Source organism: Serinus canaria, chromosome 9 (genome assembly GCF_022539315.1).
Source record: "Serinus canaria isolate serCan28SL12 chromosome 9, serCan2020, whole genome shotgun sequence".
NCBI classification, from domain to species: Eukaryota; Metazoa; Chordata; class Aves; order Passeriformes; family Fringillidae; genus Serinus; species Serinus canaria.
Window position 1 is genome coordinate 20,293,167 of NC_066323.1, and position 12,684 is coordinate 20,305,850.

Below are 12,684 nucleotides of genomic sequence, written 5' to 3' on the forward strand. Positions count from 1 at the left end.
GGAATGCTGCGGTTTCTCCCAGCTGGAAGGGACTGAATCCCTTTGCAGAGAGCAGATGCAGCACGTGTGACCTTGGGCACTGCCCTGGTGTCCCTGGATGCCCGCGGCAGGGACACAGAGCGCTTGGCCCACAGCACAGCTCCTGCCAAGGGCGCTGCTCCAAGGGCCGAGCTGTGACATTCCCAGGCCATGTTGTTTTGGATTCTCCAGCCTCTCGGAGCCTGCCAAGGGTGGGGAGCGCCCCAGCCCCTGCCCCAGGAGCCTGGGGGAGGCGGGGGCTGCTCCGGGGGGGGTCGCTGGGGGCCAGGGTGATGAGATGGCTTTGGAGACCTCCTCCTCCTCCATCCCTCCAGGAGGACAACCCCTAAGGTCATCTTCGCATCCCTTCTGTCCCTTTCCCCATCTTCCCTCATTCCACCGTCTCTTGCAGGGTGTTTAGAAAAGAAAGAGCTGGAAGTTAATCCAGGAAAGCCTGCTGTCCCCAGCCAACTCCTGGCTCCCTTCCTGCCACTGGAGCAGTGGAGATGCACAGGAGAGCTCAAAATCCACTTTCGGGTGAAAGGGAAACGCGGCCAAGAGTTTCTTATCGACACAATCAAAGTTTAAACAGTCAGAGTGGAGGTTTTAGCTTGGATTTGGATTGTGGAAAAGGAAAACTGTCCCCTCACAGCTGTGTGTACTTGACCTCAGCATCTCACACTGAGCAAGGTAATGAAAAATGTTGAAAAAATTACTTAATTGAGTCAAATCAATTTGGGAGAGGGTTGAAATGAGCTCAGGAGGTGCAACACCCTCCTGCAAACACCACCAGTGTCTTTCCAGAGACCTGGAAAACTTAGCACACAGCCCAAGGTCTGGCACAGGGGCTGGCAACACCAACGAGCCCACCCAGCAGCAGCAGCCGTGGCCCATGATGGATCCACAGCCGCACATCGGTGCTGCCAAGGGGAACAAGAAGAGCCAGAGGTGTGGTGGGAGCTGATGGATGGTTTTATTACACAAGGTGTGAAATCCTCCCTCCATCCTCACTGGAACAGGGATGAATGAGGGTTTTAAACCATCCTTTTAACCATTCCATGGCTGTTTCTCCTGCTGCTTTCCCCCCATGCTTCTCCCCCCCATTTTCCCATCCATGCCCAGTGTTTCTGTGTGGAGCCTCAGTGCATTGCCTGAAGTGAGGACCATCCACAGGGCTGGGGGCTGCTGGAGGAGGGGTCAGCCCAGCTGGGACAGGACTGGGAAACCACTGGTGTCCTTGGGGAGCAAAGCCTGTGGCACTGGGGACATGCATCCCTTGTGAGGGATGGGCTTGGTCCCCTCATGGGCTTTCATCCCCCTCTGTCTCTATGCAGAGTTGATGGAACCAGCCCCTGCCTCGCCAGGGTGATAATGGATCCACGGAGAGTTGGTGGACCCTTGGGAAGATGATGGATCCATCCCTGACTCCATAGGGAGATGATGGATCCACGGAGAGTTGCTGGATCCTTGGGAAGATGACGGATCCATCCCTGACTCCACAGGGAGATGATGGGTCTGTCCCCTGCCTCCAGGAGGTGGTGATGGCTGCACGGGGAGATGACAGGTCCGTCTCCTGTGTCCATGGGGTGACATGGGACAGCTGCCCACGCTAGCAGCTCCCTCCCGTGCACAGGAAGATGCCCAGGGCCATGCCCAGCAGGCCTAGGCTTCCCAGGACCAGCCCCAGCACCAGCGGAGTACGCGATCGGCCGCTGACTTTTCCTGCAAGAGGCGAGAGGGACAGAGGTGACAACCGGGCCATGCCATTGCATCCCTGTCCCCAGCCTCGGCCCCAGCACGGACCTGTCCTGGCGCTCTGAGCCTGCAGGATGCTGACACAGGTGGTGTTGAGGAAATACTGCAGGTCCTGGGTGGTTATGGGGTATTTCATCAGCTGTTGCTGCGCGTAGGCGGCCACCGGGAGCTCTCCGGGCCAGCGCCGCTCCCAGGTGGCGCTGGGGACGTGGAAGCTCAGGAACGCTGTCCTGTTGAGGGTCACCTCGTAGAAGCTCTGGGCTGTGCCGTTGGGGTAGAGGCGGCAGCCGAGGTGGCAGCACAGGTGATGGGTGACTGCGGGGACAGAGGGAGGGGACAGGGTCACCACGCTCCCGCCCTGAGCACCCCGTGGTCCTCACCAGCAGCAAACTGGGCACTGCGTTCGCACAGCCTCACACCGCCCACAGCTTTGCTTCCCCTCGGTCTGAGCATGGCAGTGACCGGGATGTTTTTTCCCTCCCTTATCCCCACACAGCCCAGCTCCAGTTCTGCAGAGAGGGAGGCTCTGGGCACAGAGCTGCTCGTGGCTCTCGCGGATGGAGAGAGACACCGGGACAGGGACACCGGGAGGGGGGGACGGGTCATGCCAGAGACTCCGCGGTGACACCGGACTCCCCAAGGGTACAGGAGTGCGGGGCTGCGGCAAAACCGGTTTGGGGGTAACCAAGGAAAGGAAAGGAAAGCACACCCGGGCAGGAGCAGCAAAGGCGACAGGGCTTGTGGGGCGGAGCGAGCAGGAGCACGAAACCATCGGCAGCAGTGTCCCACAGCTCCCACAGGCTGCGGGATACAGGAGGGATGCAGGCAGGGTGCCGGTGGGATACAGGTGGGATGCAGGCAGAGCACAGGCAGGGAGCAGACAGGGCTTCTACACCTCACCACCCCACAGGCTGAAGCCCTCTCCCTTTTCCTGACGAGCAGTAACAGGTTGAGCATCATCCCGTTCCCAGGATGTACTCCGGGTAAAAAATTCCCGGCTCCACAGAAGGGTTCCCTCTGCCCACAGCGAAGTTTTGCACATGGCCGTGTCCCCATCCCTTCGCCCATGTGTCCCTGCAGAGCCACCCCCGTGCCCTGGCAGCGGGGAAGAGGCTCCCATTCCCCGGGGCACCCACCCCCGTCCCCCGGGCACCACTCACAATCCGTGGGTCTCTCTTTGTGGAAGAGCATCACCAGCTGCCTGAAGTTCCCCAGGTAGGTGATCACCTCGTCCTGCCGCCGGGCCCAGGCGTCCGGAGGCTCCAGCGGGAGCACCTGGGTGACATTATTCCCTTCCAGGACATGGCTGAGCTGCCCATTCAGGCTGGCGTTCCCCCGGAACATGGAATTGCCCCTGTAGACGCGGGTCAGCTGGAGCATGGTGAAGGCGAGCGGAGCTGCGGGACACGTGGGACATCAGCCACCGTCCCGTCACCCGCCGTGAGCCCCGTGTGTCCCCACGCCAAGCCCGGTGTCCCTGCCTTACCCGCCTGCTCCGCTGCGCAGCCCAGGACCCCGCCGAGCAGCAACAGCAGCCATAGCATCGTGGGGACGGACACCGCGCTGGGGACACGCTGGGGACACGCTGGTGGCCCTGCGGCTGTGCCGGCTCGCAGCTCAGCCCGGACACCGCGCTGGGTCCGCGCTGCTGGCCCTGCTGCTGGCCCAGGGGATGTTAAGCGGGCCGGGGAGGTGGGGCTGTGGGGGGAGGAGAGCGGGACTCCGGCCAGGTCTCTCCCATTTCCTTAACCCGAGCCACCCCTTCCCTGCCGGATGTGCCGGGCCCCGCGGCGCCCGAGGATGCAGGATGAGGCTCCAAGCTCCTCCTGGCACAGATGGGATTGGGCGAGCTGCCAACACCTGACTCAGTTTCCCCACGCTTTGGCTGTGCATGGCCCTGTCTCACTCCCCTGGGGGATGTGGGACAGCAGGAGGACACAGTGATGGGGACCACGGGAATGGGGACTATTGGAGGGAGCAGCCTCCCAGCACCACACTGCACCCACCTGGATCCCATTCCCTGTGGGCTGCAGGGTCCCATGGAGTTCCTCCTGCTCAAAGGGACACCTCAGGGTCACCTGTAGGATCCCATCCCCTGTGGAGAGGGCATCCAGTAACAGGACCCCCCTCCCTGGAAAGAGTTGACACTCTGGGTAGCTGAGCTGGGCAGTGGGGATGAGAAATGCATGGCAGGGCCAAAGCTCCATAGGTTTGTTTTTTAATTACACCTGAAATAATTATAAATTAAAAATTTTAAAATGTGAAATTTCTACTAAAAGCTCCAGCTCGTCTCATTGGCAGAGCATGGCACAGCCTGGGGTGGCACACAATAGCATCCATGCCATGGCCTGGAATAAAGGCATGGAATGCTCTGGGTGGGCAGGGATCTGAAAGCCCAACTCATTCCACCCCGTGCCACAGGCAGGGACACCCAAGTTGCTCCATGCCCTGTCCAACCTGGCCTTGGACACTAGCAGGGATGGGACAGCCACAGCTCCTCTGGGCAGCCTATGCCAGGCCCTCAGCACCCTTACAGCCAAGAACTTCTTCCCAGTAACCCATCTAATCCTGCCTTCTGGCAGTTTGAAGCCATTCTCCTCTGTCAGGTCCCTTGGGAATATTCTCTCTCCATCTTCCTTGTTGGCTCCATCAGATACTGGAGGGCCACAGTGAGGTCACCCCAGAGATTCTCTTCTCCAGGCTGAGCACTCCCAGCTCTGCCAGCCTTTCCTCCTAGCAGAGCTGCTCCATCCCTCTGCTCACCCTGGTGCCTCCTCTGGACTCTCTCCAGCAGCTCCAGGTCCTTCCTGTGCTGGGCCCCAGGGCTGGGGCAGCTCTGCACGTGGGGTCTCACCTGAGAGGGGCAGAGGGGCACAATCCCAATCCCTTTCCTGCTGCCCACGCTGGGGATCAACCCAGGGCAGGGTTGGGGCATGGCCAGCCCTCACCACCTGCAGCCCCAAGTCCTTCTCACGGGGCTGCTCCCTCTACTCATCCCCAGCCTGGCTGATCTCACGGTTTGCTCTGACCCAGGGGCAGCACCAGCACTTGGTGATGTTAAATCTCAGGAGATTCCCATGGGTCCCTTCTGGAGCTTGTCCAGGGCCCTCTGGATGGCCCTGTCCTTCAGGAGTGTCACTGCACCCTCAGCCTGGTGTCACCTGCAAACCTGCTGAGGGTGCCCCGAACCCTCTGTGCCAGTGATGGAGATCTCAAATGTCACTGGTCCCAGTACAGACCCTGGGACACCACTGGTCACTGATGGCCACTGTGAGCCACTGACTCCCTCGATGTGACCATCCAGCCAATCCCTTATCCATCTGACAATCCATCCATGGAATCCAGCTCTCTCCACTGCAGAGAGAAGGATGTTGGCTGGGATTGTCTCCAGGCTGTATAGAAATCAGGATAAATGTCATCCATAACCTTTCTCTTGCCCACTGAGGGAGTCACTCCATCACAGAAGGCCCCTGGGTTGGTCTGGCTGGACTTGCCCTTGGTGCAGCCACGCTGGCTGTCCCGGGTCACCTCCTGTCCTCCCTGCCCCTGCCTCAGCAGAGCTTCCAGGAGGGTCTGTCCCAGGATCCTCCCGAGCACACAGGGGACGATGACTGGCCGGCAGGTCCGCGCCCCAGGCTCCTCCTTTCCACCCTTTTTGAAGATGGGGACCAGGACTCCGTTTTTTTCCAGGCACCTGGGACCTGACCGGACATCCAGGACCTTCCAAATATCCTGGAGAGCGGCTGGGCAGCTCCATCAGCCAATTCCTTCAGGACTCAGGGACGGACCTCGCGCAGGATGGCGCAGTCCGGGACGGCGGGGCATGTCCCCACTGTCCGCCACGATACAGCGCACCACGTCGCGACACAGCGCGACGTGTCCCGCCATCCGTCGCTCCGCGGCGGCGGGCGGGGCGTGTCGCCTGGGTCGGGGCGTGTCGCCGGTCGGTGCGTGTCCCGGGGCGTGTCCCGGGGCGTGTCGCCGGTCCGTGCGTGTCCCGGGGCGTGTCCTCGGCGGCGGCGCCGGCACCGGGAGCGCAGCGATGGCGGCGGCGGAGCTGGAACGGCTGCGGATGGCGGGGGCCGGGATGGCCATCGCCGTCCTCACCAGCGGCGGCGACGCGCAAGGTGCGCCCGGCGGGGCGGGGGATCGGCCCGGGCCCGCGGCGTCCCCGCGTGTCCGTGCCCGCGACCGCCCGGGGCCAGAGCCCGCGGCCCGCGCTCCTCCCCGGGCGGGCGGATGGGGACCCCCCTGCCGTGTGCCCCCCGCCCGCGCCGCTTCCTCGTCCCCGTCACCCTCGGGCCGTGGCCGTGGGAGGGCAGGGGCCCCACGGGGGGAGCCCCACGGAGGGGGTGTGCCCGTCCCGGTCCCCATCCCCGTCCCCCCTGGGATAAGCAACTCGCTCCCGGTCAGTTTCTCGTCCCCAGCTGTGCGCTGAGTTTCCCCGTTCTCAGCCCACGTGGCTCCCCGCCCACTCACGGGGACACCTCAGGGTCATCTGTCAGATCCCATTCTCTGTGGGGTGCAGAGTCCTATGGGGCTCCCCCTGCTCGAAGGGACACCTCAGGGTCACCTGTAGGATCCCATCCCCCGTGGGGCACAGGATCCCATGGGGACGCTCCATCTCACATATCACTTTTCCAGGCATGAACGCCGCTGTCCGCGCTGTCACCCGCATGGGGATATACGTGGGAGCCAAGGTCTTCCTCATCTACGAGGTTGGGGTTCCCCCCTGCTCCCCATCATGGCTGAGGGAATCCTCCCCCTCCCCCTGTGCCGAGGCACCTTTCACCTCCACCCTCTGCTTCTCCACAGGGCTACGAGGGGCTGGTGGAGGGGGGTGACAACATCAAGCAAGCCAACTGGCTCAGCGTCTCCAACATCATCCAGCTGGTGAGGGTCACCATGGGGCCAGGGGACTCCAGATCCCAGCCCCCCAAAGGTGTGTGACAAGCCACGTGTCCCATTTTGTCCCCAGGGCGGGACGGTGATCGGCAGCGCCCGCTGCAAGGCCTTCACCACGCGGGCGGGCCGGCTCCGGGCCGCCCGCAACCTGGTGGAGCACGGCATCACCAACCTGTGCGTCATCGGCGGCGACGGCAGCCTCACCGGCGCGGACATCTTCCGCTCCGAGTGGGCTGGGCTGCTCGAGGAGCTGCTCCGAGATGGTGGGTGAGCCCCTCACAGCCCGTTTGGGGGTGCTGAGGTCCAGAGGGTCACCCCGGTGCTGTGACCCCAAGGAGGCCTGGGCTCCAGCCCCATGGTGGTGGGGACATGAGTGCCCTGAAATAACCGGTGTGGTGGCCGTGACCCCCCTCCAGGGCAGATCAGCGAGGAGGTGGCGAGGAAGAACTGCCACCTGAACATCGTGGGGCTGGTGGGCTCCATCGACAACGACTTCTGCGGCACCGACATGACCATCGGCACCGACTCGGCGCTGCACCGCATCATGGAGGTCGTGGATGCCATCACCACCACGGCACAGAGGTGAGGGGGACGGGGGACTGGGGGCTGCAGCTCCCCAGCCATTGCACCCACCCACCTCCTTCTCTCCCCACCCTTGTCCTTGCAGCCACCAGCGGACCTTCGTGCTGGAGGTGATGGGTCGCCACTGCGGGTAAGCCCCCGTGGGTGGGGAAGCCATTGGTGGGACGGGATGCCATGTTTTGGGGCCAGTGCTGCCACCGCCGTGTCCCCCCAGGTACCTGGCGCTGGTGTCCGGCCTGGCCTCGGGCGCTGACTGGCTCTTCATCCCTGAATCCCCTCCGGAGGACGGCTGGGAGGACCTCATGTGCGAGAGGCTCGGGGAGGTGAGGGGGGGTTCCTGCCATCCCTTCATGCCCTGTTACCCCCGGGAGTCCCTGTGGGGGCCCGGGCTGAGCCCTGCAGCCATGCCCGGCCCCCACGAAGCTTCGGGAGCTGCCGCCATTGTCCCTGTGAACCGGAGCACTCAGCCGAGCGCAAATCCAGCCCTCGCGTGCCAGGGGCAGCGCTGGCTTGGGGGCTCAGCTGCCCGTGACCTGACCCACCCCCAGGGCAGCACAGAGGGTGGGAAGGGGAGGGTGCTTACACACGGCCCATGGTGAGTTTTGGCTGAGCTGTGGTGGCCGTTTGTCCTCCCCTCGTGGCAGACACGCAGCCGGGGCTCGCGGCTCAACATCATCATCATCGCCGAGGGCGCCATCGACCGCAGCGGCAAACCCATCTCCTCCAACTACGTGAAGGATGTAAGGGACTGCCCCGGCACCACCCTGGCACCCACGGACACCGGCGGGTCCCCAACGTGGTGTCCCCTCTTCCCCACAGCTGGTGGTGCAACGCCTGGGCTTCGACACGCGGGTCACCGTCCTCGGCCACGTGCAGCGCGGAGGGACCCCGTCCGCCTTTGACCGCGTGCTGGTAGGTGCAGGGGAGGACAGAGAGGGGGAATCCTGCTCCTGCCATCCCTCTGCCCAATGGAACGGGGTGAGGCTCGGATGGGCTCAGCCCTGCTGTGCTGGGCAGAGCTGTGCACCCGTTTCTCCAAATTTTCTCCCATTTACTCCAAAATTCACGGATTTTTACATAAAACCATCAGCTTTCCAGCAGTGAATCAGCAGCCACATGGTTTCCAAGGCTGTGGGAGCATCTCTGAGCATCCCACCCAGCTGGCACTGGTGGGCCCCAGTGTCACAGCTACCCCTGTCCCTTTGCAGAGCAGCAAGATGGGGATGGAGGCGGTGATGGCGCTGCTGGAGGCCACGCCGGACACCCCGGCCTGTGTGGTCAGCCACTCCGGGAACCAGTCGGTGCGGCTGCCACTCATGGAGTGTGTCCAGGTGGTGAGTACCAGGGAAGTTGGGTGGGGGTCTCACTCCCCTCCCTGTGAACGTGGGTGTTATGGTTCTGCATCTTTCTCCCTTCTCAAGACAAAGGATGTGCAGAAGGCCATGGACGAGAAGAGGTTTGAGGAAGCCATCCAGCTCCGTGGAAGGTGAGGAGCAGGGACCAGGACCCGGGGAGACATCCCTCTTGGATAGGGGCTTTTCCTTCTGGGGAGGCTGTTGGCTCCTGCAGCCAGAAGGGTGTCCCCAGTCACACCCCAGGGGCACTGGGGAGACTTCCCCTTCTCTCAGACATGCCTTGGGGATACATCACCGTGTCCTTGCAGGAGCTTTGAGAACAACTGGAACATCTACAAGCTGCTGGCGCACCAGAAGCCAGCTCAGGAGAAGGTGAGGGGTGATGGGGAGCAGCAGGGTGCACCATCCCCGCCTTGGGGACATGTGGGGATGTGCTGTTCCCATCCCTGTCCCCGCAGAGCCCCTTTAGCATGGCCATTCTGAACGTGGGAGCGCCGGCCGCCGGCATGAACGCTGCTGTGCGCTCGGCCGTGCGCATCGGCATCTGCCAGGGACACACCATCTACGTGGTGAATGACGGCTTCGAGGGCCTGGCCAAGGGGCAGGTAAGGGGGAACCCTGAGCCTGGGATGTCCCAGAGGATGGGGTTGGGCTTGGGGGAGGGGGGCTCTTCCCACCCCTAACCTGTCGCTGGTGCCTTCAGATCCGCGAGGTGGGCTGGCATGACGTGGCAGGATGGCTGGGCCGTGGTGGCTCCATGCTGGGCACCAAGCGGTGAGTGCAGCCCTGGGGACGGAGGCATAAGGAAAGGGTGTCCCCAGCATCCTCACCCCACTGTCTGCCCCCCTTCCCCACCTCAGGACACTGCCCAAGACCTGCATGGAGAAGATTGTGGAGAATGTGCGCAAATTCAACATCCAGGGGCTGCTGGTCATTGGGGGCTTTGAGGTGAGGCAGAATCCTCGGTTCAGTGGGGACTGGGGTGACTCTGGGCATCCCAGAGGAATCTTTCTGGGATGTGGATCTGGCTGCAGGGCCAGCATGTCCCAATCCCTCGGCTGCTTGCAGGCGTACGAGGGGGTGCTGCAGCTGGTGGAGGCACGCGGGCAGTATGAGGAGCTCTGCATCGTCATGTGCGTCATCCCCGCCACCATCAGCAACAACGTGCCCGGCACCGACTTCAGCCTGGGCTCCGACACGGCCGTCAACGCTGCCATGGAGGTGAGGGGCACGGATGGGAACAGCTCACGGGGCCACCGTGCTCCACCAGCTTCCGTCACAGCCTGGAGTGGCCAATGTCCCATGCTAGGGAAGCAAAGGTGGCTTTCCCTGGTGTGACCTCCCCTTGTTTGGGCACAGAGCTGCGACCGCATCAAGCAGTCGGCCTCGGGCACCAAGCGCCGCGTGTTCATTGTGGAGACCATGGGGGGCTACTGCGGGTACCTGTCCACGGTCACCGGCATCGCCGTGGGCGCCGACGCTGCCTACGTCTATGAAGATCCCTTCACTATCCACGACTTAAAGGTGGGCGGGCAGGAGTGGCTCTTGGCTGAAATGAGAAGGAAAATCAGGGAAGGGAGGGCTCCAGAGCAGGGCAGGGGCTGGAGGACATGGCCATGCTGGGTTGGTGTCAGGACAGGACGGCTGTGGGATGGCTGCTGGCATCTTGGTGTTCATCTTGCAGGCCAACGTGGAGCACTTGACTGACAAAATGAAGACGGATATCCAGAGGGGGCTGGTGCTGCGGTGAGTTGGGGGCACCTGGGGACAGTCACTGCAAACCCCAGCCCTGTGGCAGGGAGCAAGGCTGGAGCTGAGCCCTTCCCATGGCCCGAGAGGGGTCCTGGGCATGGTGAGGTTTGGCACTTTGCCCTGGGGACACTGGGTGCCTCCGCTGCCATTCCCACCCAGCCCCAGGGTCCTCCTGGGGACACAGACTGAGGCTCTGGGCCTCAGGGAGAACAAGAAAGGTGTTATGGGAAACAAAGGGGGATCCCTTGGGCATGTCAAGGGAAGGAGCAGCCCCCCCAAGCCCTTCCCTCTGCTCCCCAGCAATGAGAAGTGCCACGAGCACTACACCACCGAGTTCCTCTACAACCTTTACTCCTCCGAGGGCAAAGGCATCTTTGACTGCAGGATCAACGTCCTGGGCCACCTCCAGCAGGTACAGAAGTACAGGGGACAGGGTGGCATGGCCCCTGCTGGCCCTGAGAGCTGGGCAGGGCCTGACATCCCCATTTCTTTGTCCCCAGGGGGGAGCACCGACCCCCTTTGACCGGAACTACGGGACCAAGCTGGGAGTGAAGGCGGTGCTGTGGATGTCAGAGAAGCTGCAACAAGTCTACAGCAAGGGTGAGCCGAGGGCTGGGGATCCCAGGGGGTAGGGGAGGCTGGTGGCTGCTGCTCCAGGCTTCCAGGCTTGGCCCCCAGTGAGATGGCCAGGGTCAGCAGTGTCCCTCTTGCAGGGCGTGTGTTTGCCAACTCTGGAGACACTGCCTGTGTGATCGGGCTGCGGAAGAAGGTGGTGGCCTTCAGCCCTGTGACAGAGCTCAAGAAAGTCACGGATTTTGAGTAAGTCCCCATGTCCCAGCAGTTCACCAGCTCCCAGGGGAACCTTCCCAGGGTGTCTGCTCTAGAGCTGTGTCCCCTGCACAGGCACAGGCTGCCCCAGGAGCAGTGGTGGCTGAACCTGCGGCTGATGCTGAAGATGCTCGCCAACTACCAGATCAGCCTCACCGAGTACATTTCGGGGCAGATGGAGCACGTCACCCGTCGCACCCTCAGCATCGAGAAGGGCTTCTAGTCCCACCAGCCTGGCCCATAGCCCCCGCCATGTCCTCTCTGTGCCCACATGCTGCTGGGGGAGCACTGTGTCCCCTCTGTTCTCAGTAGCCCTGTAGCTTTGCCATCGACCCCTTACAGCAGGCGGAGCCTGGTGCTGTGTCCCAGAACGGCACAATCCTGCCCCGAATCACTGCTGCGGGTTCTGGTCCCTGTGCGGATGCAGAAGAGTTGCTTGAGCCCAGCCTCACAGCCCAGACCCTTAATCTTCCCTTAATAGTTTATTATTATTTAATCATGGGATATTTTGAGTCCTTACTTAGCGGCTTGACCGCCTGAGCCAGCTGCTGCTGCTTGTAGTCGCCTGCCCCACGTGCGGGAGGGGAGTGAGGAGGATGCGGAGCCATCCCGGAATGGGTGGAGCAGGTCCCAGGGGCTTCTGGGTGCCCCTGTGGAGCTCCATCCCCTTGGGGGCCTCGAGGCTGAGCACGGGGGTCCCGGCGAGCCCCTGTCCCCTTGCATGACGCTTGGCTGCGACCGTCACTGCGTGGCTGTGGGCGCCGTGTCCGTCACCTCACCACTGCTCCGTGACCCCCGGATCCTGCACCGCCCGCGGCGCTGCTCCTCTCCTCTAGAGATAAAACCTGCTGGAGCCAAACCTGCCTCCTGGAGTGCTCATTGCAGGGGGATGGGTGGCAGGACAGGGCTGGGGGAATAGCAAAGCCTGGTGGGTTTCCCAAGCCGGGTCAATGCTGGGCCAGGATGTTCCCTGGTTTTGTGCATCCTCAGAGCCTGGGAGAGTGGGACCACAGGCAGCTTCTCCTCCCTGTCCAAGTCGTGGTGGGTGCAAGGTCAGCATCCTTTCGCAATCACGATTCCAGAGAAAAATCACTGGGTTCCCACCTCTGAGGGAACAGCCCGAGTGCTTTAGGGTGGTGTTGTCCTTGTTTATGAGGCAGTTTCTCAGAGCGCTGGCCAAGCGTGCTGGCCTGGTCGGGCTCCATGCGCTCGGGCTGCGCCAGACGGTCACAGGGAGCCCCTTTCCCAGGCCACTTCCCTCCTGGGGCTGCAGGCTGACGGCTCCAGCCTGTTGGACAGCATCAGCATGCATCATAGTCTTTGGGGTCAAGTATGCCTATTTTGTCCTCCCCATGGAGCTATCCTCAAGTGAAAGTTCCCCCTGACTTGCCCCCTGCCTTTCTCTGATGGAGTGACTCCCTCAGTGGGCAAGAGAAAGGTTATGGATGACATTTATCCTTATTTCTATACAGCCTGGAGACAATCCCAG

The 12,684-nt window shown here is 62.5% G+C and overlaps 2 protein-coding genes across 4 annotated transcripts; one reads left to right on the forward strand and one right to left on the reverse strand.

Moving 5' to 3' along the window:
- Positions 1 to 972: 972 nt before the first annotated feature.
- PROCR (protein C receptor) lies at positions 973 to 3,427 on the reverse strand. 2 transcript variants are annotated; one of them, XM_030227154.2, is made up of 4 exons: positions 3,260 to 3,427; positions 2,934 to 3,127; positions 1,822 to 2,088; positions 973 to 1,740 (listed from the first exon to the last, which is right to left on the reverse strand). In XM_030227154.2, the coding sequence occupies exons 1-4, from the start codon at positions 3,310 to 3,312 to the stop codon at positions 1,628 to 1,630; spliced, it is 627 nt and encodes a 208-aa protein (XP_030083014.2). In that variant the 5' UTR covers positions 3,313 to 3,427; the 3' UTR covers positions 973 to 1,627. The 2 variants fall into 2 exon arrangements, with proteins under 2 accessions (XP_030083014.2, XP_030083013.1); XM_030227153.2 differs by having other exon boundaries at positions 2,934 to 3,170.
- A 2,368-nt stretch (positions 3,428 to 5,795) lies between these two features.
- Positions 5,796 to 12,048, forward strand: PFKL (phosphofructokinase, liver type). Of its 2 annotated transcripts, XM_030227339.2 has the most exons (22): positions 5,796 to 5,900; positions 6,418 to 6,491; positions 6,589 to 6,666; positions 6,752 to 6,941; positions 7,095 to 7,260; positions 7,346 to 7,390; positions 7,475 to 7,583; positions 7,905 to 8,000; positions 8,080 to 8,172; positions 8,469 to 8,594; positions 8,682 to 8,746; positions 8,924 to 8,987; positions 9,074 to 9,220; positions 9,319 to 9,389; positions 9,476 to 9,563; positions 9,684 to 9,836; positions 9,975 to 10,139; positions 10,300 to 10,361; positions 10,668 to 10,779; positions 10,868 to 10,967; positions 11,081 to 11,186; positions 11,271 to 12,048. In XM_030227339.2, exons 1-22 carry the CDS (start codon positions 5,816 to 5,818, stop codon positions 11,416 to 11,418), a joined length of 2,343 nt encoding a protein of 780 aa, XP_030083199.2. In that variant the 5' UTR covers positions 5,796 to 5,815; the 3' UTR covers positions 11,419 to 12,048. The 2 variants fall into 2 exon arrangements, with proteins under 2 accessions (XP_030083199.2, XP_050834061.1); XM_050978104.1 differs by having other exon boundaries at positions 9,476 to 9,836.
- The last annotated feature ends 636 nt before the right edge of the window (positions 12,049 to 12,684 follow it).